General features: G+C 32.2%; 2 protein-coding genes across 4 annotated transcripts; both read left to right on the top strand.

The window, feature by feature from the left end:
- Nucleotides 1–716: 716 nt before the first annotated feature.
- On the top strand, nucleotides 717–9,260 carry LOC113514325 (zinc transporter ZIP9). The gene is made up of 6 exons (XM_026898384.3): nucleotides 717–1,030; nucleotides 1,803–1,998; nucleotides 2,886–2,996; nucleotides 3,680–3,818; nucleotides 4,513–4,631; nucleotides 5,050–9,260. The coding sequence occupies exons 1-6, from the start codon at nucleotides 935–937 to the stop codon at nucleotides 5,268–5,270; spliced, it is 882 nt and encodes a 293-aa protein (XP_026754185.1). The 5' UTR covers nucleotides 717–934; the 3' UTR covers nucleotides 5,271–9,260.
- Nucleotides 9,261–14,033: 4,773 nt separating this feature from the next.
- On the top strand, nucleotides 14,034–25,373 carry LOC113514456 (fatty acyl-CoA reductase wat-like). 3 transcript variants are annotated; one of them, XM_031908161.2, is made up of 11 exons: nucleotides 14,034–14,140; nucleotides 14,911–15,104; nucleotides 15,306–15,396; nucleotides 15,963–16,085; nucleotides 17,112–17,236; nucleotides 18,383–18,541; nucleotides 20,540–20,649; nucleotides 21,964–22,031; nucleotides 23,794–23,989; nucleotides 24,262–24,442; nucleotides 24,706–25,373. In XM_031908161.2, the coding sequence occupies exons 2-11, from the start codon at nucleotides 14,935–14,937 to the stop codon at nucleotides 25,064–25,066; spliced, it is 1,584 nt and encodes a 527-aa protein (XP_031764021.2). In that variant the 5' UTR covers nucleotides 14,034–14,140; nucleotides 14,911–14,934; the 3' UTR covers nucleotides 25,067–25,373. The 3 variants fall into 3 exon arrangements, with proteins under 3 accessions (XP_031764021.2, XP_026754349.2, XP_052749129.1); XM_026898548.3 differs by having other exon boundaries at nucleotides 14,037–14,140; nucleotides 14,925–15,104; XM_052893169.1 differs by lacking the exon at nucleotides 14,034–14,140 and adding an exon at nucleotides 14,187–14,320 and having other exon boundaries at nucleotides 14,925–15,104.
- Nucleotides 25,374–26,409: the final 1,036 nt, after the last annotated feature.

Genomic DNA, 26,409 nt, shown 5'->3' with positions numbered 1-26,409 from the left:
GCAGCAATTAAATGATGAATAGATGTCAGTATGATGTTCTAAATATCAATTAACCGAAAGTAAAAAATTATGAACTTTAAAAATTACATCCATAAATTACGATACACAATAATTATTTACCGCCCGCCTCCACCCCTCGTGCTATTTTTTTTATAGAATGAAAATGGCATGATAACTCTGCTTGCGCTATTGGTAGGTACTAGTGAAAGGTGATAAGAAAAGATGAAAAGACATGTCAGTTTGCTCATCGTGACGAATTCAACGATAACATAGTCACGTAGTTTCCAGGGGGAACCGCGTGGAGGTCGATTTGATAGGGTATATTGATAGCAATGGGAACTAAACTCCCCATTACTAACAATCCCTCCTCTCTCGGTTTATTTACAGCTGACCATTATTAAATATAACGGCTTTTCCGATATTTTTTTTTAATAAAATCGACATCAAATCGTTTGATTTGCAAACATTTCTTAATTGTATTATTTTTTTTTTGTCTTTCTAATAAATTTGATTTATAAATAAAATAAATTATAATATGTACAGAGCAAAAAGTCACCACTCGATTAAATCTAAATACCTAATTTTAATATTGTATAAAATCGACAGACATTATGTTTAATTTGTTGACTGTTAACTGAAAATTAGGCTGTATGGTTTAGAGCCTTTGTCTTGCTATTAGAATAAATTAATACAACTACTACTATCAGCTGTCACTGTCACTGTCAAAAAAGATCTCGGTGTCTATCTACGTATACCGAAACAAATTACAAAATTATTAAATAAATAAAATAAAAATTATCATTCCCCATTTCAACATCATTACTAAAAACATGTGGTCTAAATTTTTTTATTTCTAATATTGCTTTCTTGTTTAAGCAAGAATTTGTATAATTTATTTTCTCTGTGAAAGTTTTATAATTTAAAGCAAAATAAAATGGATGGGACATTGATACTTATTTTGTTGGCAGTTGTTATGCTAATTGGATCGTACGTTGCTGGGAGTATTCCATTAAATGTGAGCATGTCTGAGGTATGGTGTTTATTATTCGTATCAGAAATTATTAGCAGTCATTGTTTTGCTATTAAACCTGTTCAACATCTGTTTACTTTGATTACACAAAACTTTCCACATCAATCAAATACTTAATAATAATTTTCTTTTATTTGTCATAAGCTTTATCCCGCTACTTTGTTAAATTAGGACAAACTTGTGTGTCTAAAGGACTAGGCAATGATTTAAAAAAAAAACAGTTATCCGATTTGGTGCAGTAGTTTTTCCAAGATGAAGAACAGAACAATAATTCACACAGATAGACAAAATTTCTAAACATTATTATTTTGCTTTTTATTGCCCGTATATTAATTTTCTTTGAACATTTCTCATGTGGTAAAATAGAGTATTTTACTTACTATGTTATTACTTTCTTTTATCTTCATTTTCTTGTTCTAGAATAGAAACCCTTCTTTGGATGTAATGTATGTTTAATAAAAAATTGTTAAAAAAATAATGTTTATTAACTCTTCATTGATTTCAGTGGTGCACAGGACTTTTATCTTCTAATGGCTGCAAGTTTAATTCCTGTACAATATAAACATTTATTGGTGTTCATGATTATGCCTATTTGTATTTGGGCATTCTCTATATATAATATATATATGTATTTACAAAAATAAATTATTTCAATACATAATTTTTGTGTTATGGATAGACTGTCTATTGATAGTACCTACAAACTTTTCTTAGTTTGAAAACAGATGGTGCAGGTATTACGTGTATGTTTATTTATATATTTCTATCGCAGGACAAGCTTCAAAAAGTAACAGTTTTTGGTGCTGGCCTGTTAGTTGGTACTGCCCTGGCTGTAATCATTCCTGAAGGTGTTAGATCACTGTTCAGTGAGAGATCTTTACCAACCATCGTGACTAAAGATTACACAGCTGAACCACCTGGACATGATGATGATTTGCATTCAGTTATAGGCATATCTCTTGTGCTAGGTAATGAGATTCTCTTTATCAATGTTTTAGTTTATACATTGATTATATTTGTCTGATCACTTGTCTCTTTATTCCATATAAATTTTTTACTTGTAACTTTATATACCTATGTGACTGGGATACATTGATTGACCAGATATTCTTCATACTGAATAATATTGTATTTTACATTTCATAGTGATTAGTTGAATTGTTAAAGTGTGTCAAGAGAACAAACTCATTTTTAATATAAAATCAATCTTCAAAATCTATTTAACAATTTACATAGACATCAATGGACATAGATGGTAAAAACTGCACTTTATTAGAGAATGAAATAATTAGCATCCCTTTAAGCATTCTATCAGTGAAACAGAATGAATTCCCCAAAGGAACATAACTTGATAAATGACAAGAAATTTGGAACATCACAGACTAAGATAGTAGTTAAGTTAAAAGGATAGTATTTATTTTATTTAGATTAGTAGGATAGTCTGTTAAGTAAGATAGGAGGCTTAACATATTTTGTCAACCATTTTAAAAAACAAGGAGGTTCTATTGTATTTATTTTATATTTGTTACTTCATAACTCCATTAGATGTCAACTGATTTGGAAAACTCTTTTTTACTTGAAAGGATATTACTTATATATTAGTCCCATAAAATTTTTATTAAAATCAGTTAAGTAGTTTAGTTTTTAAATCAAAATACAATTGATTTCGTTACAATTGAAGTCTGTTTTTTTTGTGGGTCACAATCTTTAATTATTGTTTATTAACTTTCGATTTATGAAATTTGTGCCCTAATAAATTCTATAGCATAAGTAGATGAAAGTTTTACTTATAGCTAACAACTACAATTTAACCTTTTATATATAGAGTGATTGTTAGATGTCATCTGCATTCCAGGGTTTGTATTCATGCTACTAGTCGATCAGGTGTCAACTAGGTATAACGAATCGAGTAATCCAGTGGAAAAGAATGTAACGGCTACTGTGGGTCTGGTGGTTCACGCTGCTGGTGAGTTTCCCATTTAATAACGTAATTATTGAGTTCTTACCATGATTATTTATTTGTTTTTATTGTGCCAATATTTCAATCCTCCCTCTAAGAGACATGGTCATAACATAACTTATAAGGGGGAAAAGGGATTGTTAGTTATGATGTCTAATATTATATAATTGCTAGTAATATACTAGTAATATGTTTGGATTTAGGGTTTAATTTCAAATTTTACTTCCATTAATGAAATCTGTTTTTAATGAATTCTTCCCTCAGTTTAACAACGAAGAATGGGATGAAAAGCAGTGGCGATATATTTTCTTATTCTATCACAACACGGGCACAGCTAATGACTCGTCTTCGTTATCTCAGCCATTATCTTGTCCACTGCTGAATATAGGCATCCCTTATAGATTGCTATAAGAAACGGTCTTATGCCATCTGCATTCACTGACTCCTTGCAATGTATTTGAGGTAGTCCACTCCATCTAGTTGTCATCCTACACTGCATTTTCCCATATCCGGTCGCCAGTCAAGAACCTTTCTTTTCCATCGGCTCTTGGTTCAGTTTGCTTATTTTTCGGGCTTTGTTGGTCACTTTGGTTCTTTGCAGATACCCTCATTTCGGATATTATTATGCAAAGAAACTCCGAGCATAGCCCTCTTCATAACTGACTAATGTTTAACCCTATTGATTTCAGCTGATGGTATTGCTTTGGGAGCAGCGGCCACAACCTCTCATGCCGACGTGGAGTTGATCGTATTTCTGGCCATTATGCTACACAAGGCGCCAGCTGCGTTTGGTCTTGTCACTTTCTTGTTACATGCTGGTTTGGAAAGGTAATTAATATTATGTATCTATCTTCACGCTAAGTCCTTTGCGAGGTAATCAGAGAAAGCCGAATGTTAAGTATTTTTTCATACATTTTTGTTATACTACCTACGGTGGCAAACAAGCATATGGCCTATCTTATGGTAACATCAGGAATGTATTATTTAATTTTACTACATAATTACATTTATGTATTTTTCAAAGGTTGACTACGAGAGAACGATATAGCATTAAATTTGTTTTATATGATTGTTAGTAATAGGGTCTAACAACCACATTGCTAGCAACTTGCCCGACCTCCACGTGGCCCCACTGGAAACCATCATACTGAATTTCAGGTGTATTCATCACGATGGGCTAACCTACCTTTTCATTCTCACTTATCATCCCTAACTTTTACTCCGCTAGCGTATACCTTTAGCTAAAGCGGGGTATCCGTTCCATTATCTTTCATTAAAAAACACTAGCACCGAAAGTGGGGAATGATTGTGTCCTGTCAAGTCGACCATCACGCATTCCTATCTAGAAACCACCGTGGTAAATTCCTAGGGAATTCCTCCCAATGGGCCAACTGACGAGTTCATTCTCGTCGTTTTATCCCGTCTATGTACTAGAGCCCTGTTATTGTATACTATTAGCAAGTCTGTAAAGAGTCATTCTAAAAAAAATATAATATTGATTTTCTGTTATTTTTTTTTTCAGAAATAGGATACGCAAGCATTTGCTTATATTCTCATGCTCAGCACCTCTACTAGCGCTTCTTACGTATTTTGGTATTGGAAACGAGAGTAAACAAACGCTGAGCGAGTTTAATGCAACAGGTAAAGTATATACATAACCTTTTACTCAACTGCTATGCCAGTATTCTACTGCCCTTCGTCCTGCTCTGACGTTGCCCTTCAGTATTAACTGATATGCCAGTTCATACTGAAGGGCAACGTCGAAATTATCTGTAAACTTTTAGTTTTTACTCACGACTTCGTAAGGATAACATGTTTATTGACCGGATTAAAAAGCCTATATCATTTTCTATATCCCATATAGTAAATGCACATCAAATTTCATGGTAACTTATTATATCGTTAAAGCACCCAGAAGTAATAAACACACAAAAGTTATAATTATGTAATTATTTAATACTACTAAAATGAATTCGAGTTGCTTGTTCTAAATTAGCCACAACCTAGGGTTGCCAGATGAAAATAGGTAATTATTGTAACTTAGGTTTTTTAATTCCAGGTATAGCCATGCTGTTCTCAGCTGGTACATTTTTGTACGTTGCAACTGTCCATGTGTTGCCTGAACTTACACACTCGCACTCACACACACACTCCCTCCTTCCCATGCAGGAGGGGGTGCCCCCCAAAAAAGGTTTTGGGGGATTACAGTTTTGCGAAATGATAATTTTAACTATTGGAGCATTGTTACCCTTACTTTTAACCATGGGGCATAAACATTAAATGGCAATTTTTTAAATAAATCAGATGGAACTTTTGAATTTATGTTGTCCTAGTATTAAAAAGACCTGTTTCAGCTATCGAGATAAGGGATTATTTAACAGGCAGCGATTACATTTATTTCTTGTATTATAATAAGTTCCTACTAGTGTAGTCTAGTTCGAAGGTGTTATAACAGATTGATTCAAACTGAATGAAAATACAAAAAAGTTTCATGTAGGATTTGTAACAAGAATTTCTAACAAAATGGAAGCGTGGCCTAACTGTTTGCACCTTTTGTTTAATAATAATAACAATGTTGCATTGTTCTGTTAGAATTCGACAACCTCAAATCTCTCATAAATCTATTTTATCAAAGTGTTTTATCCTTTTTAAATTAATACTAATTCGTTAGATTTATTAATGCGAAAGAAAGTTAAAATAAAACGCTCTAATAGCTAAAATAGGTTTGTAGGTTTTATTTTTTATGCATAAGGTGGTATAGTAAAATCTAACCATTAATCATTTATCAAAATATGTAATACGCTTATGTTACTATAATCTATGACCTGTCTGATAAGCTGAAAATTTGGTTTTAAATGTAGATGTACAATTTTTTTTTTAGTTTAAGTATTTACGAATTAGAGCTTAAGGTATTATCTTAGCCTGGCGACATACATCAGTTCTAATCAGAGACTCCGATTTAATTATTTGCTCTGATGAACCCCTCAGACGATTAAGGTTATAAAATGGTGTCTTTAGGGTCCCATATCTCAAAAGAAAAAACGGAACTCTTGTAGGATTATTTTTTTCTCAGGAACGTGAAATATCAAATATTCAAATTTGCAATCTCTTAAAGATATGAAAAAATTAAGCTTCTAAGCCAACACAATCAAAAATATTACCGTTTATAGTGTTTATTTTATTATTTGCGAAATAATTAAAACCTGTAGGCAACTTCCCGTGGACTGAGAGTCATGAAATTTTGTAAGAAGCAATTTTGTACAGCGCAAGTAGAAGGAAAAATCCGAAACCCGTAAAAGTGTGGTTACATCACAAAGTAATATATTGTTTTGCATATTTTGTACGGGACCCTCGGTGTGCGAGATATGCTGGCGGGGTATCAGTGAAGAATGATAGGAAAGGTTGAAGTCAAATCCGTTGGCCCATCGTGATGAATTCGATTGGAATTCTCCACGATGGTTTCATACTCAAGATTGAGTGGAGATCAATATGACAGGGTACAATGCTAGCACTGAAGCTCCATTTACAATACTCTCTCCTCTTTGATTTATAGAATTAACGACTTATTTGATATACAAATTAGGGAATCCGACTCTGTAAACTGACGCATGCGACCAGGCTTATTCATAAAAATGTCGAACATGAACCTATTTTAGCTAGTAAAGTGTTTATCTTTTTTTTTCGAGCCAAATCTATAAGACTTCATATTTACAATACAATCTATACACTATTATTGTGTAAGTATTGAACAGTTTGTATAATTAAGTCCTTAATATTAATTATAGGTATAATGAATAATAATTTAAGATAGTCACAAAACACTGTTAGAATAGGTTGAGGTTTGCTTTTTTATGAATAGATTAATAAAATAAATTTATCCCGACCCGACGGATCTATTTTCGAAGTCTGTTAGTTTAGTATAAGTGATACTTGTTTCTAAAAATGTGTAAAAAGGAACTGATTAGGAGTGTTTTACCGTGTTTGTAGCAGTGTTTAACATTCCCTGTTAAATTGAAAATAAAATATTAAGGTGGACTTAGATGAAAGGAATAAAAGCACAAAACAAAAACATTAAATCAGGAAAGTTGAGTCCAAAAGTTTATATTCATTTAAAGATTTTCCATAGTGGTCGGGTATCTATATTTATTTAGATCGAGTTTTTTATTTCGATATTATAACCGTTATTGGGTCAATATTATGTAATATATTACATATTGGCAACTACAATGTATAGACATTGCTATATATTAATCACTTCTAGCTAAACGAAAAAACAACCCATAAAACTGTTTGTAATGATAAAACAGTGTTCAAAATTATTGGCAATGAATTTGTACAACTACGAGCTTTTGACTATTGCCGCTTTTATGCTAAAGAAAAATTGGAGGAAAAAGGATTCGCTCATTTGACCTAAATTCACTTTTGCTGGATAGTATAACTAGACATCTAAATACCACAAATTTTGTTGTCTATTCGAAAATTTGATTTATAAATTTCAAAACTTTTAGTTTTTTTAAATCTTACTAAAAAATAATTTTACTTTTATTGTCCTATTCAGAAATCTTTTTGTGAATTTTAAGAGACTTAATAATACAGGCATTACGAACTTAAGACATAGTTTAGACTGCGTTAGTGATATGTTTGAACAACAAAATGTTAATCAAATACACTAGTAATTATTTTACAAAACTTCACGGCTATGAATTCTTGTAAACCCTGGTGAAACCTGTTAAAAGCTTCTATCTGGTTCAACAGACTTAAAAAAATTTAGATTATTAATTTGACTGCAATGTTTTGTGTGTGTGTTTCGTGCGTAGATTACGCAGTATACCTATTCAACAATTCTGAAGCAATTTTGGTGAATGTTCTTTTATTTTTAATTATAGGATGTTTATTATCTCGTGTTCATGCCGTGCTGATTTATCATGACTGATGTTGTTTTTCACTATCAAAACAAATGAAATTATATTTGGTTCGATTCCCGTGTCGGTAGGAATATTTATTAATTTTATTGTTTTATATAGTTATAGCTTAATTGAAGTTTTAACTCCTTTATTCATAAAATTTCAAATCAACTCCAATCTTTCAACCCAAATTAACTATTGCAGTCTTTTGTCACTTTCTTTCAAATTGAGAAATTAACGTGAAATAAAAATACAAAGCATTTCAATTGTTAAAATATATTTTAACTTGGCATTGTTATGAATAAGGGGGTTAGTACTCGTATATATATTTAAACGTTATAAAGTTTCGAAATTTCACACCGAATTATGTGTTTATGAAATAAGCTCCAATAAAAAAAAAAAATAAGCTACATAGTTTATATTTATATACATAGATGCCGCAATTGTGCTTATTATTTGCACCCCCAATATACGTTATCTTCCGTAAAAGACATAACTAGTACGCTGAATTAGCAACTCTTGAAGAGAACCATAAGCGATGTAAAAAGTACACATAGAAATAGTATTATTAAAATATGAAAATCATATCCTTTTCTTGTATGATTGAAATATGTATATTTGATTGGTTATAGTCGCGTCGGCGCGTTCAAAATAATATTCTATTTGTATGCGAAATATAATTATACCGTAAATTCGCCAAGAGGTAACAAACAAGCTCATTATTTTGCACATTTATTATATTAGTAATAATAAGTTTCATATTTTAATAATAGTAATATTTTATAACAATTATTCGTGATTAGTAATCGAAAAGGGTCTAATTATAAATAAATGTACATTTTGTTATGGTCGCGGCCTTATTATTGCGTGATTGAGAGGAAGCGATGAACATCTATCTTTTTCTTATCCTTTTAACGTATTTTCATATTATCATAAAAATTTACACTTTTGTTATAAAATTATAACATTCCAATATAGGAATAATCATTAGGATTTGTTGTATTATTTTATAATTTCATTGTTGAAATGTTTTTACTACTTTATGTAAAAGATTTTATAATAAAAAAATTAGGTTTTTTTTTAATAGATAAATATAAGTAAAACTATATAAAAGTCTGTGTAAAAGTATTCGATATTGTATTAAATTCTAGAAAAAATATGTAATATATTTGTTAAATTTTTTAAATAACTGTAAATAAAAAAAAATGGTGTATATATTTATGTTTCGTTGATGTAAAAATCCGTATTTTGCTTGACATATAACGATGTAATTTATTCTGTAATGGCTAGTGATGATGCTGTGTTCCTTTAAACAATTACACAACTAAATCTGTTTTTTAGACAAATAAATTTGAACAATACATTACTTTCATTTTTATTTACCATATCCCTTTATAGAAAAGTTGTACAAAAGTCGATTGCTTGGGTACCTCTATCCTACTCGTGTTTCAACCGTGAAGCAGTTGTGTTTGCATGGCTGTATTTCGGTTTGAAGGGTGGGATATGGCGTGAATTTACTGGGTACAGAGGAATAACACCTGAGTCCTCAGGAGTGGCAACGCATGAGGGGTATCATGGGCGATACTGTATACTCTGTCATGTCCATGGTACTGCTCATGTCTATAGGCGACGGTTACCACTTTCCATCAGATGGACCGTCAGCTTGTTTGCCATTCTAAGTTGTATAAAAAAACCCACTACTGGGCATAGACCTTTTCCCATAAGTGGAAAATATAAGCTGTAGTTTTTTTGTGAATGGATGATAATAGAATGGTATCCGGGCTCCATTATCGGTATATACTGGCGGGCACCAGATAATAAGTGAGTGTGTAAGCATGTCAGTAAGCCTATCGTGGTAATTTCAAGAATAAATGATGGTTTCCGGGGCGAACCGCATGAAGAACGATTTAATAAAGTCTATTACGAGCAATGGAGCCGCTAACCCCATTATTAAGCTACAGTCACTACATTGCTGGGCAGAGATGAGTCGCTATAACTCTATACTATAGGAATTATCTGAAAACATACAAAAACTAAATAAAGAATATAAGGGTAACCTTTGCTTAGTACCGGGAATTTATCGACATACAAAAAAATCGATTTCTGGTTAAATCCCAAACGACTTGGTCAAAGCTTTTCATGCAATCTAGTATAAAGTAAATTAATTTGTATCAAAAACTGTGGAAACCGAATATTTGTCGCTCCTTTACAAGACAATTTTATATTGTAGTATGTTTCAATTGAACTTATGAAAATGTAAACCAACGAATAATTAACCTTATGGTTAATTACTGTTTTATGACAGTCTGCAAATATTCATTAGAAATACAAATAAAAAATCGAACTGATGTTTCGAATCATTATTAATTTTATTTGCGGAGAGTGTTTCTGTTATAATTTCAACAAATATTTATATTCTTTTAAAATAAACAATAGTGTAAGATTCTTATTAATATAACACCTAATTGTGATGGGTAATTTGGCTTTATTATAAATTATTTGGCTATTTATTACTCAGAGATGCATAATCGGTCTGAACAGAGGTATCTACTCACATAAAAGGCTTATGTACAAAGACTCTATCAGAAAAATTAAAAAAGAAATCGTAAAGATATAAATTACTTAGTAGACAATGTTAGTATTTATTATTTAGTATGGACTCAAGGTTTTTGTCTTTAGGTCAAATATATTTACATAAATAAATACAAACGTAACAGGTATCACATTTTTATTCAATTAATTCCTATCCAGTCACCATGACTGAGTAGAATTTTGTTTTAAAAAAAAACACGTACTTATCCAAGTATTCAATACTAAATACAATAACACAATATTCAAATAAAAATGACGTATTGAAATCGGAGCGTCCATTTTAAGTTATTATTTCAAAATTAGACTTTAACCAGACGGAGACTTTGTACAAAACTCGTTTGCTTGAGTACCTCTGTCCCACTCGTGTTTCTACCGTGAAGCAGTTGTGTTTGCATAGCTGTGTTTCGGTTTGGAGGGTGGGATATGGTATGAATTTACAGGGTACAGAGGAATAACACCTGAGTCCTCAGGAGTGGCAACGCATGGGTGGTATCATGGGCGAAACAGTATACTCTGTCATGTCCATGGTACTAATCATGTCTATAGGCGACGGTTACCATTTTCCATCAGGTGTGCCGTTACCTTGTTTGTCATTTTAAGTTGTATAAAAAAAATTAGATGCGTAGTCATACGAGCAAAACTTTCAAGTGACTTAGGTTTAAGAACATCTGTCTTTTCATCGAGAATTAAATTCTCCAGCAACATGCTCATTAAATATTTACTTATATGAGGAAAAAAAGGATTGTCAGTTGTGACAAGACAGATATTAGACCCCATTCGATCTAATATCACCATTGTTAGCAATATATCCTATCAGGTCAACCGCGCAGTACTGCCTGGAAATCATCGTGGATAATTCTTGTTGGATTCATCATAGATGATCATTTAAATTTTTAGTCAGCAACATGCTCATTAAATATTTACTTATATGAGGAAAAAAAGGATTGTCAGTTGTGACAAGACAGATATTAGACCCCATTCGATCTAATATCACCATTGTTAGCAATATATCCTATCAGGTCAACCGCGCAGTACTGCCTGGAAATCATCGTGGATAATTCTTGTTGGATTCATCATAGATGATCATTTAAATTAAGTACTTAAGTAATTAATAAGTCATATAATAAAAATAGAATACCTAAAATTGGGTTAATTTATTTTAAAGAGGCAAAAAACAATAAAAGGAAATTATGTTATGTCCATGGTACTGCTTATGTCTATAGGCGACGATTACCACTTTCTATCAGGTGGGCCGTCAGCTTGTTTGTCATTCTAAGTTGTAAAAAAAAAAAAATAGAAGTATATAAATTAAAATTTAATACCTACCATGGCCACTCCAGAATTGATTGCTGCCCGCTCTAGAATGCGATTGAAGCTTCGAAAAGGGATGTTTAAGAGTAAATATTTGTCTTTTTTAAGTAGTCAACGCCCATTCTCCCCACTTACCCTATCCTCCTGGAAAATAATCGTAATAAAAAGTTGTTCGACAAATAGACATTTAGGTATTTAATAAGGAAAACAAAGTATTATTACATTTAACAGTAACTATTGAAAGTAGTTTGCCGTGTGGTCCTGGCAAAGAAAAGGCCATTCCCGTGTGTGTAAGAGGCTACTAAAGCAATTATTGGCGACAGATGGGTAGCAGGGTCTCTCTTAAAATATCACCAAAAGCCTAACTGCAGTTACCGGGGGAAGAGATTGTTAGTAATAGGGAGTTTAGTCCCCGTTGCTATCAATGTACCATATTAGGTCGACCTCCACGCGATTCCCCCTGGAAACTATCGTGACTAATTTACAGTTGAATTCGTCATGATAGGCTAACTGATCTGCCTTTTCATCGTCACCTATCATCTCTCATTGGTACTCTGCCAGTGTATACAGGTAGCGCAGACGGGGTTACAATGCCATTTTCACTCATAAAAAAACTGCATGTGCAAAACCGCCCGCCAAGCGTGTCAGTCGTTGACACAAACGTTAGCAAAACCTCCCAATGGCAAACTCTAGAAAGAAATGGTCCAATTCCCTGTCAAAATTGCTATTCCTGACCAAGGTAGCAGTCACGATAATGGTAAAGCAGAGTGTTAAGAATATTCGGCAGAGATTTTCAATTTGAATTGTCAAATTGTTTTCAGTGCCCAAATAACTGTGAAACAGTGGAGGATAACAACGATAAGCTTGTGGAAACTGTCGAAGCAGTAGGAGTTATATTTGCAGACCCACCACCGCCCAAAAAAATACCCCAAAACGGGAAACGTGGGAAATTGTGGTCTTAGTTTTCAACGTTTATATCAGAATATAGGCAAATCACCAAATATATAGAGTGTCACATACGCCAGTTCAATATTACATGCATTCAATAGGAAATATAGAGGAATTAAGAGAGATTTGGCTATTGGACGAAGCCAACTGACAAAATTAAAGACATCGGTGATATAATTTCCGCCGCATTTGAGATTTTGAGTAATATTGAGAAGTTCTATGGACAGCTGTACATAACATTGTTAACACTGTGAATAACAATACATTTAAAGGCTGATACGAGTATGATGATGATAGTAACCAATCCTTGGAAATCGTGAAAGAGGTGATCGAAATATGGGGATTGCATCCACCAAAATCGTGCCAATCGTTCTGTTGGTGAATTGTCTTGTCCCAACTAGTCTGGAACAACATGTCATACGGTTGAGATTTTCACACTCGAGAAAGATGCAGAAACCGGCGCTCTTAGATACTGCCCGCATTGTACGCCGGTTCCTTCCCCTGGGACTCTTAATCCCGGCCAATTGTGTTTCTGCCGGAGATAAGTTAGCCATCTCCTCTCTTTATGAAGCAAGATGTGAAATTTGTAAAAATAATAATAAAAGAGATTTTGAAAGATAATCCTGTCGTTGTTTTTACAAAACCAATAGACTGAGAAGATCGGATATAATAATAATAATCTTTTATTGAACTATAAACAGTGAAATTACATGTAGTCTTGCCTCCAAAACTAGCGTTAACTGTATGTCATGGAGCCATTGTCTTCCCAAGTTATAATTTAGTTATAGTTCTACATACATATATAGATTTACATCACTTAATAATATAAAAAGAAAAACAAAAATTTTTTAGTATGTAATATGTGTTTTTTGTGTGTGTGTGTGTGTGTGTGTTATGTGTACATTTGTATTTTATAAGGAAAATATATCTTTTTCTTTTATTTATTTATTATTATTTTCATCATTCCACTCTGCTAATCAATGTTTCTGTCTTCTTCAATTTTTTGCTTAATTTGATAATTACTAAGTTGCTTCCTTGCAAATTTACTTATAACATTAGATAAGGGATAACGTAAGCGTCTCCCAATAACATAAAGCGACGCTGGTACATCTGTGAGATATTCAGTGTGTTTCAAATAGGAATAAAATTGTCAACTAGCTTTACAAAAATCAGCAGCTCAATAAATTACCTAATTAAACTAGAAATTATGTAAATGAAATCATTGACAATGGAATGAAAACAAAAACTAAACTTTTGGAATGTTTTTTTCCGGAACATAAAAAATGTACATAAATTAATCAACTTCGTTACCTACACCTACGTGATGACTTTCTTTGTTTCTTTTTAATTCCTTTATTAGTTGAAAAGAGGCTTCAAAACAGCACATTTGCTTCTGTACGTATTTATTGACAATTTTATTTTCTTTTTTAAGTGTATTTTTACGGTATCTTATTTTACATTGTAAATATTTACCATATTAATTTAAAGAAGACACTACAAATATCTGCTGGGGTTCCACCTCATGTTTCCGCCGTGATGTAGCTATGCTTGCATTGCTGTGTTTCGATTCGAAAGGTGAGATATGACAGTGAAATTACAGGATACCGAGATATAACACCGCAGTTCTCTGGAATAGCAACGCAGGATGAGAACTATGGGCATCACAATGTATTGTAATGTATGTATCAGTGAGATTCATGATGTCTGTGGGCGAATGTAACCTCTTTACATAGAGTAGGGTGTCAGTTTATTTGCTAGTAAAAATTATATAAAAATGCTATAGATAGTTGGTAATGAAATTACTGGGTACGGAAGTCTAACATTTCAGTCCTGAGAAGTGGCAATATAGGCCGTGGTTCACGTCTATAGGAGATTACGAGTTTTCATTAAATTAAATAAATAAAAAAGAAAATAAAGTTAGAAAACGTAAACTTGCTCGTTTTTGCAAATAAATACTTTCTTTCATTTCTAGTTCTATTTACAATATAACTTTAACTAAAAGGTATTTTTTTTTTAATTATCACAGAATCACTCTCTAAATAAAATTAGTAATAACTACAAATCGATGCATTTAATTTAATCAAATAATAATTTGAACTACTATCGGACATCAGCAGACTGTTTTATGGTTGGATCAATTATTCTTTGTTTACATTTTCATTAAGCTCTATCGAAACAGACCAGCAGCCATGGATCCAGCACTTGCAATAGAAGTGGCAGAAATGTCCAAACAGAAGGCAATGAATGAAGCCCTACAGCGAGGTGACTCCGAGATACAGAAATTTTACGCAGGGCGCGTGGTGCTCCTCACCGGCGGGTCAGGTTTCATGGGAAAACATCTAATTGAGAAATTGTTAAGGTATTGTTACTAATAGCTACTAAAAGATAATTTTAGAGTGTGTTTCAATTGTTTTGTTGTTGGCAAAACTAGTAATTTTGTTATTACTATTAATTATTACAACGGAATCGTATCAAACCGGTTTTGAAATGTATGAAATGTATATTTCATTTTTTCTCTTTCACTTATCAGTTTGTAACGATAGTATATATTTTTTTACAGAGCGTGTAATTTGAAATTAATTTACATACTATTGCGACCAAAAAAAGGAAAATCTGTGGAACAACGGCTTGAGGACGTACTCATGGATCCAGTAAGTTCGTTATAACTTCTTGATATAACTGCCTTCGGATGTACCTCAAGAATGACGACGCATGATGTATCACAGAGTACTGTGACATCCATGGTGTTGTTTATGTTTATCGGCGACAGTTACCGTTTTTTATCAGGTAGACCGTCAGCTTATTTATGTTTTTAAGTTTAATAATAAAAATATTAAAATAAAAACACGTTACACGAAACCTCCGCTAATTTTGATCGAATTTGATATCTCTTTTTGCAATCGATAGAGTTTAAATCCGTAACGATTCACTATTAATTATAATGTATTTTATAATATAGTTCATGTTTATAGACAACGAAAACCATTTTCTATTAGGTGCACCATCAGCTTGTTTGCTATTCCAAATTGCACAAAGTATGCTTATTTCCGATATTATTTACACTGTCTGTAAATAAAGTGAATGTTTTAGAATTTAGTTGTTATAATATTTATAGAATAAATGTAACTATTTCTTAAAATCTCATATTAATAAATTAATTAAAATCGTAATTGGTGAAAACTATTTAAAATTTTTACTTATTTATTTTTATACTTAGGTTTATGAAAATTTACGAAATAGACAGCCAAATTTTAAAAATAAACTGGTGCCAATAGTGAGTGACATGACGGAAATCGGTCTGGGAATAAGCACGGAAGATGTGTTAAAATTAACGAACGAGGTAAGATTGTTGAAAAGTAATTTATGTTTATATATTAGGCTACTGTATTAATAACGTAATGTTACTTAGAAAAATATTATTAATATGATTATTTTAAAATATCAAAATGGAATTCCTATTTTATAAAGTTTCGAAGATTTTCATAGTTCCATAAATAATCAAGTATGTAAAGAGGGAAAATAGACAATGGGCGAGATTCTATGGTGGCATTTATTTAAATTTTTGTCTTTAATTAAAATTTAATTTGATATCATAGCGGAATCTTTAGTTTATTGCATAGAATGATCCAATTTTTTAAAAAGTATAAATCAAAATTATAATAAATTTAGTTTATGATGGTCTATAAACAAAAGATAAACAGTAATTTGCAAAACTGTCAAACTAACTAAAAATATTAACTTAAAAAAAAAAGATATAGAGGAATGTCTTCTCAGAATCAACTCCACTGTACATAATGTTGGGTAAATTTGAATTATTTAAGTACATCCTTTAATTCCTTTTGGTATATAGTGTTCTAACAGTAAAACTTAACGTTTTTAGGCAATAGTTTAAGATTGTTTCCCACAAAAAACCGACTTTAATTGTAACAAAACCAGTTATTTGGATCTAAAAACTAAACTACTGAGCAGATTTTCATAATATTTGTACGAAACCATGAATGTATGAACCAATCTGTAAGTAGATCCTTTCAGATAAAGTAATCCAAATCGGTTTAGAACTGGCGGCGTTATGAGCTAACAAACAAAAAACAAAATACCTACCGAATTAAAAACCTCTTTCTTTTTGAAATCGGTAATATATAGTAACACAGTACATTTATCTATCAAGTTAATAAGGAAGACTTCATTTTTAATGTTTTTAAAAGATATTTTGTTTGGGGAAAATGTTGAGATCCACTATAAAACACTTTTTTACTAAAGTTGGTAATGTTTTAGATTTACTAACTCACGCGAGCGAAGCCGTGAGATACAACTATTAATGGTGTGTTTATATTATGAATGGTGATATACATAAAACTTATTTCAGGTGGAAATAATAATTCATGCAGCAGCAACAACCAGATTTGATGATCCTCTGAAAAAAACAACACTGACGAACGTTAGAGGCGTAAGAGATCTGTTGGCTTTAGCTCGGAGATGCAAAAAACTTATGTATGTATTTTATAGAAACTTGAAACCAACAAAAAAGGAAACTGTATCATTTATAAGCATTTTCCTTTGAATTGCCTTACTTTAAGAGGCAAATCCTGTTATAGTAGTTAAGTATTTATGTTAAGTACCTGTGACTGTTCAGGTGCTTAACATAGGTTAACATCGTTAATATCTTAACATCGATCGTAAATTTATTATGCTATGCGAACCAATTGCAATAAGACGTATCAAACAAATAATATTATAAAGTTTAGAAGTTTAGAATCTAAAACATTAGGATATTATTTATTTGACATGAATTTATTTGATTATGTTTGAATTCAATAAAATTTGGATTAGAATGAAACTTAGAACGGCAAGCAAACTGACGGACCACCTAATGAAAAATGGTAATTGTCATCTTAACAGCACCGTGGATGTCTTAGAAAATTCTGTGATATCCATGGTACCCCTCATTCGTTGTAATTTTGAGGACTATAGTATAAAGCCTCTATACTCAGTAATTTTACTGTCATATTCCAGCCTTCTGACTGAAACATAGCTAGCGAACGCTGTATATACAGTTGTTGTATTTATTAATAGCTTTATTAATCAGATATCTTGGGGAAATTACTTTTGTATTTATATTTTTCTTCAATAGAGCATATATATTAAAAAGTATAGAAACAAATAGTTGACCCGACCATAAGAAAGTCTGCTGACGTTCAATGTCCGCTAACATAGAAATAAACGATTGGTCAATTGAACGTTTCGATTTAATACTATCCTTTAAATTAGGGGAAAGGGGATTGTTAGTAATGGGAATTAGTGACTCTATTGTTAGAAATATAGAGTATATTGTTAGCAATGTGGTCAGACCGAAGTCCCTGCGATTCCTCCTGGAAAAATTGAGGTTAATTTATTATGAATTTGTCACTCTGCTTTCGTTCCTTATCGATCATCTCTCACTGGTAACTCGCCAACATATTCCGATATTACAGGCGGGGGGATTCAGTCCATTATAAAAATACCTCCTGATTTCATTTAGAGAGTGTATTTCTGATAATTTCTACAGAATTTGATTAACTTTTCATTCATTCACATATACACTCTCTTACAAAATTTACTTTATTTTAGAAATTTATAATTCTTTTATTACTATTTCAGATCTTTTGTTTATGTATCTACTGCATATAGCGCCGCAACTTATGACAACATAAATACAGAGGTCTTAGAAAAATTTTATCCAACTCCTATAAATCCGAACACGTTGATAAATTTGGCTGAGCAACTTAATGACGAAACTCTGGAAAATATTACTCCTGGGTAGGTAGTTAATTGATTAATCAACCCTAGAAATACTAACCAGGGTAGACAAACCTAGAAATACTACCAGACAAATTTTTAACTACGTTTCTTATGTTAATCAGTTAAAATTTTTAGAGTGCCAAATAAATAGACTTTATTAGCAAAACATCATGATAAGTTTTTTTTTTATATAATATTAATATTTATTAGACAAACAGACAACATAAGGCCTATATTGTTAGTTATAAATTTACTTAACCTATATGTTAGTAAATGAGCGGTCATTACGCTCTTGCATTGGTAACCTGTCCCACCCAATATTTTAGGATGGGACAGTCCATTTTACCAGCAATTGTCTTAAGTAAAATATAAGCCTATGAATCTTCTTTAAAATTAGAAAAATAATTTGACTGTCTTTCAGCATTGTTAGCTATTTAAATTGATTTTTCTCCAACTAAACTTTGGTAAAATTGAATTTGCTCTTTACCGTTCTTTTTCGCAATGAAAAAATAAAAAAAAAATCATATACTTATGAGTCAGATTACTGCTTTCAGAACGATTTTATAAACTAGAAATCCGTAGAGGTATTTACCCCAGTTTGTACTTTACAGATAAAGAAATGAGTTTGTAGTTGTAGGTTTAAATCAAAGGAAGAATTCATAATAAAAAAATTTACTTCTTCCTCGCATATCATCCCTCTCTGTCACCCCGCCAGCGTAAACTAATTGCGCATGTGGAATTATTATTCCATTTTAATAAAGGTTGGGTTCCACAGAAAATCAACTTAAATTTTTTTTATACCGCTGAAGTGGCAAACAAGCATACGGCCTACCTGTTGGTAAGCGTAGCCTATGAACGCCTGCAATACCAGAGGTATTATGCGCGCGTTGACAACTGACAGAGTTATGAAGTAACAAACATAAAACAAAAATATAATCGAATCGAGAACCTACTTTTTGAAATATGCACATTTTGGTATCAAGTATGTTAGTGCGTGCGGTGCAGTAAGTGTTTGTTTATTCAGATCTTTATTAATTGTTAATTTAGCACTACACTTACTGGGTTAATGTGTCGCTCAACCAAGTATTTTACCTTGTTGTAATTTAATACAAGTACTTCTATATGTTTATATTTATTTCTTACTAACTTTTTGACATCAATTAAACCACTACTATCAAGATGACGTATCAAGATGAAACATACTATTTACAAATAGAGTTTAAAGAATACAATTATAAAAATCACATCCAATGTGATACAGTATTTTTGCGTGATGCCGAACTAACATACAGAAAGACAATTTTTTTTAATTTTTTTTGGCATCTATTATGACCCTTATATTAATTTTTTTTAATATCACCCGTTATACAGACATCGTCTAGTTACAAATTTATTATATTAGATTTATAACTTCGCCATATATTAATAATATAATTATCTGTGTTGTTACAAAATGTGTTAAATTAACTAAAAAGTAATTTGTAAATATAAAAAAAATATCACCGAATTATTTTTTAATTTGTGACTATTATATCTCTATATATATATGTCTATTATATATGTATTAAAAAAACAAACAGAATTTCGTGCCTCCGATCAAATTATTTATAATTACACGTCTTCATTCAAAGGTTATCTGGAAGAAATCATCATATCAGCTTTTAACTGTCCATTGCTGTTCATAAACCTCCTCCTAGGGGGGTATTACCAGTAGTTGCCACGCTTGGCAGGCGGATTGGCAACCGCAGTTCGGCTTTTGAGATGTTTTAAGAGGGATGCAGCAGCCTATACCTCGCCCTTCTTAGTTGCCTCTTACGACACCCACGAAAAAGGATGGGGTGGCCTATTCTATGCCAGGACCACACGGAAGACTGGAAGAGATCGCTATTAGGAAAAAGGCTACCCACTTAGTTCTTGCTTAGTGTAATTTTAATTTGTTTGTATTTATAATAAGTTTACTAATATAATCTTTTGGAGAAAATTTAAAAAGAGTATTTATCTATTTTTTTTTTTTAGATTAATAAAAAGATGGCCAAATACATACACGTTCTCGAAAATTGTAGCAGAAGATTTGATAAGAAGCAACGCAAAGGAGTTGCCTATTTGTTTAATAAGACCACCTATTGGTACGTATCTGTATTATAATAATTCTAACTAATATTATAAATATCGACAGGGAATTCATACTCACACGCTAGGACGTAAATGGTTGCGTGCAGTGTGGTTTTTTTTTAATGGGTGATAATGGTATGGTCACCCCGTCTGCGCTACGCTGGCAGGGCACCAGTGATAAATAATCGATGAAAATGAAAGCGGGTCAGTTAGCCCATCCTGATAAATTCATGAATTACGATGGTTTCCAGGGGGAACCACGTGGAGGTCGACCTGACAAAGTATATTGCTAGTAATGGGGCTATTTGACTCCATTACTAACAATCCCTCCTCTCCCCCGTGCTGTGTGGTTTCAGAGGAATTTTTTCCGCGAACGCTCAAGCAGTGGAAAGAGCTCTCTGCTGAGGTATTTCCTGAAGACTACAGTATGGGGTTCTTCAAAAAGTGTAATATGTAAAATGCACGTTTTAGTAGGCGTCTGTGTGCTACAGTGACCACGGTCTTTATTATACCAAATTTTTTAATAACTCAGTTCTAACTTTCACATTTGTATAAAACTCACTTTATGGTACTCCATCTTCGCAAGAGTATATTAATAAAGAAAATAAGATAAAATCTTCCCTATCATTTATTCACAAACATTTATATGGCGTTTAAAAATACAAAGTCTTAACTTTTCTGTATGGGTTTTCAAACGTTTTTTAACATAAACCTTGTCTAGACAATTGAAAAAACAACAAAAAATTCCTAAGTTAAATAATAATGAGCACAGCCGTTCTGAAGTTTTTTTTTTTAATGCAACTTGACTGACAAATAAGCTGATGATCCACGTAATAAAAGTAGTAACTGTCGATATGAACAGTACCATGGACATAACAGAGTATACTGTGTCGCCTATGATACATTTCACTTGTGGGAACTAAGGTATTATGGTATTGTATTCTGATAAAGTACCCTTTAAAAAAGCGAAACGAAGTGATGCACTTATATACATTCGGTAATAGATTTTTATTTATATTTAAAAAAATAAAATAATAAGTATATTTATTTAACTTTTTATTGCACCATAAACAAAAATATACAATGACAATTAACAATTCAAATGAAATACAGTATATTATATCCTTTTTTTTTTATTCTAACAATATCTTTTAAGTATTACTACCTGTACAGGATAAATATCCTTACTTACTTATCTAGTGTATTTTTCTTTATAATAATGCAGTTAATTAAAATTATAAAATTAAAAATGTATTTATTGGATATTTATTTATATTTACATTTATATTTTATTCTTATAATATAGAATTTGTATTACACTTTTTCAGTAATTGCATCTGCGTTAGAGCCTTCTCCAGGGTGGTTGGATAAGAGTTGTGCATTTGGTGCCACTGGGGTAAGATTCTACTGCCTTTCTAATAGCTTAATTAATATAGGCGATCATCATATCTTGAAAACGTTTTTTTTATACAACTTAGAATGGCAAACAAGCTGACGGCCCATCTGATGGAAAGTGGTAACCGTCGCCTATAGACATGAGCAGTACCATGGGCATAACAGAGTATACTGTTTCGCCCATGATACACCCCATGCGTTGCCATTCCTGAGAACTCGGGTGTTATTCCTCTGTACCCTGTAAATTCACGCCATATCCAACCCTTCAAACCGAAACACAGCTATGCAAACACAACTGCTTCACGGTAGAAACACGAATGGGACAGAGGCACCCAAGCAATCGACTTTTGTACAAAGTCTCCCTCTGGTAAACGTGACCTCACTATGTAAGATTTTAATTTGTAATTTATTAATATTAACCATTAACTGTCTACTACTAAACATATGGTAGGCCTCCCCTATGAAAGGGGAGTGGTGTGGATGTCAGTAACTTCCACGCTTAGCAGGCGGGTTGACAACCACAGGTAGGCTTTAGTGATTTTTTAAGAGGGATATCTATCGACCATTAAGTTCCCTTAATCACCTGTTACCATACCCACGGGGTAAGGATGGAATGGCCCATTCTATGCCAGGACCACACGGTAACGACATCATATATAAATTAGACAACAAATACCCATAAAACAACGGTACCAATAAGGGAGGAGAGGGATTGTTACTAATACGGACTACAAACCCCATTGCTAGTAATATACATGTCAGGTCGACCTCCACGTGGTTCACCCTAGAGACTATCGTGCTGAATCCCAGGTTTACTCATCACGATGGGCTAACTACCTGCCTATTCATTCTCATCTGTCATTTTTCACTGGTGCCCCGCCAGTGTATACAGTTAGCGCGGGCGTGATTACCATTCCATTTTCTCTCGTTAAAAAAAAAATAACAAAACGGTGCCACTGACCTGTAATCCAATCCAACGTGCTATTAAAAATAGTACACATACGGAACCAAACCAATAAAGACGGCTGACTGCAGGATATGGAGACAGTTTGTTGTGGAAAATTTAAATAAACACACACGATAGTTGTCAAGTGCAATTATTTGTATGGCGGTATCTTAAATAAATTCGCTTGAAGGCACATTAAAAATTATATATTTTCATAAAAAAATGCAGGGAATATAATTTAGTGTGGAGCAGGAAAAATATTTTTAATAATAACAAATGACGAATACTTTTTTTTAAAAAACACAAGGAGTTCCATTTTATTAGTGGCCAGTTATAATTTTCGATTTTATAAATAGCCAGTTACATTTGTAGGACTTCAGTGCGTATCTGGACCAGAATATTCAATCAATAGGTATCCCAAAGTTATAATCTATCTGAAAATAAGATCTGAAGACAAGAGAATATAAATTTGTGGAAGATAAAAATATCTAACTTAACCAATTGCAAAATTTTCAACCTATTATTTGGATAAAATTCCCGATTGTGGACTTACGTATAATAATTACCAACTCTATCCCGTGGCTCTGCTCGCGTAAATCACATGAAGTACGGTATATGGGTATAACCTACCCGTATACCAAATTTTATTCAAATCCGTTCAGTACTTTTTGCGTGAAAGTGCAACAACAACACACACAAGTGAAACAAACAAACACAAACTTTTGCGTTTATTATAATAATAGAATTTTCAGACAATGAAATGATGTCTCTGATGATTTGCAATACAATTTTTATTTAAAACCTATTATGTTTTCAGATTATTATAGGCCCCGGATTAGGTGTGATACATGCTGCAATTATAGACAAAGATGTCAAAATGAATATGATGCCTGTTGACATGGTTAATAATTCAATAATAGTAGCCGGATGGGAAACGTCCAGAAGATGGGTAGTTGGTGACAGGGACATTCAAATATATAATATTTCAAATTCGCGAAACCCTATTGTTTCAGGTAAACATTTTACAAATTCAAGTGTTAAACAGCAGATACTAGTATTAGTAGTTGTTAGTCCGTCAGTTACAACTTGGATTATTTTTTATCTGAAAGGATATACTTTCAAATTGGTCCTATAGAAATTTAATCAAAATTGATTAATTTTGATTAAATTTCTATAGCACTTGAGTTTTTAAGTTAAAATAACTGTATTTGTATTTAAAATATATGTGAACAACGCGAAAATTTAAAATTAACTAAATTCGTATTTCTCATTCTCTCTTTTTCAGGTGAATTAAGTAAATTGGTGAAAATTAAGGGGCAAAATCTTCAAACACCAAAAGCAATTTGGTACACTTATGTTATTGAATCGAAATATAAGTCTGTTGTATATCTACTTACGTGGTTCCTTCATTTCATACCGGCGTACTTTGTGGATGGTATACTGTCGATAATAGGCAAACAACCAATGTAAGTATAGATTATCTATGATATGACACACCCCTCCCTAATCCATAGAATTAAAAATGTGTCAGTAAAAATATTTAAAAGTTTTCGAATAAAAAATATAGTTCTCGTCTGTAAAAAACCAGGAAAAAAAGTTAATATAAGCTTTTTTTTTTCCTTTTAGTACCTGTTGTTTATTTACCCTAAAAAATAAGACTCATTGAGTTTTACACCACTACATAATGCACACATTTAATTTTAATTTTTCACGTTTATTTTTGTTCCAGGTTGATTAAAATATACACGAAAGCGTGGAAAATTAATTCACTATTATCATATTTTATGATAAACGAATGGACCTTTGTTGACAACAATACTTTAAATTTATACCAAAGCCTATCAAAAACTGATCAGAACATTTTCCCATTTGATTGTAAAACCCTTAATTGGGGTGACATGATACTCGTTTGGATTATAGGAATCAGAAAGTACATAGTTGAAGATGGTTTGAAGAACACAGATTTGGCTTTGAAGAAACAGTTTTGGTTTAGAATTCTACATTATATTGTTTCCGCAATTTATCTTTACGCTTGGTGGAAGTTTCTTACATTTTTGTATTCGATTCTATGTACAGTTTTCAATTTTTAATGTATAATTGGTTCGTATAGAAACAACAATAAAATAAATAACCTATTTCTTGATATTTTTATCTATTAAATGTGCTAAATATTGTACTGTACTAATTCGAGGGGTATAAAGACTAATTTTTTTTATAACATAGGACGAATACATAGCTTAACTGATGGTGAGTGAATACCAATGCCAATAGGCAGCTGCAACAGAGAAATTACAGGACTAAATGACTATGTATTGTATATAATTTATCTAAGGATGAAAATCATATTCTATTAACTATAATGTTTAAATAATTTAGAAATAAATATATTATAATCTGTCTTTTTTTTATTAAAGTTTACTTATATATTTACCAGAAAGAGACTTTGTACAAAAGTCGTTTGCTTGAGTACCTCTGTCCCATTCGTGTTTCAACCGCAAAGCAGTTATGTTTGCATGGCTGTGTTTCGGTTTGAAGGGTGGGATAAGGCGTGAATTCACAGGGTACAGAGAAATAACAGCTAAGTCCTCAGGAATGGCAACGCATGGGGGGTATCATTCGCGAAACAGTATACTCTGTTATGTCCATGGTACTTGCTCATGTCTTTAGGCAATGGTTACCACTTTCCATCAGGTGGACCGTCAGCTTGTTTGCCATTCTAATTCCATTCTAATTTGTATAATATATATATATATATATATATATATATATATATATATATATATATATATATATATATATATATATATATATATATACACACCCTAACAATTTTTTACTTTACTTCATCTTATCGTTAATTCGTGAGGATAAAATCAGATCAGTTAAGCCATAGTAACAAATTCACGGTAATTAAGCAATATATTATACTTTCCAAAAGGGATTACTAGGAGGTCGATCTGACAAAGAATATTGTTAACAACAAGACTGTTAGTTAGTTAACTATCCGTCCCATTGGCGAAGGCACAACTTCCTAAATGGCATTGTAAAAGTCTGATATCACCGGGTGTGACTTTAGAGGCAGACTTTGTAAAAAAGTCTGTTTGTATTCGTACCACTTGTATTTTTGCCATGAAGCAGCTGTGCTTCAGTCTAAAGGGTGACATGTGGCAACAGGGTAAGTGAAAACAGGGTATTGATAACATCAACAGCATAATTATTATTTCAGTCGTTATCTTGGTCATAAATTGCCATAAAAAATGGAAACGTTCCTTATGGCAGTTTATCATTGGGGGGATTTTGCACAGTAGTTACTAGGCTTAGAAGGCGGACTAGCTACCGCAGTTTAGCTTTTGGTGACGATTTAAAAGGGACTCTGTAGCCCATTCCTTGTCCATTAAGTTCCATTAATCGCCTCTTATTACACTCACGGGAA

The sequence above is a fragment of the Galleria mellonella genome, unplaced genomic scaffold (assembly GCF_026898425.1).
Source record: "Galleria mellonella isolate WM207_F2 unplaced genomic scaffold, CSIRO_AGI_GalMel_v1 utg172, whole genome shotgun sequence".
In the NCBI taxonomy this organism is placed as follows: Eukaryota; Metazoa; Arthropoda; class Insecta; order Lepidoptera; family Pyralidae; genus Galleria; species Galleria mellonella.
This window is presented reverse-complemented; position numbering and strand designations above follow the sequence as displayed.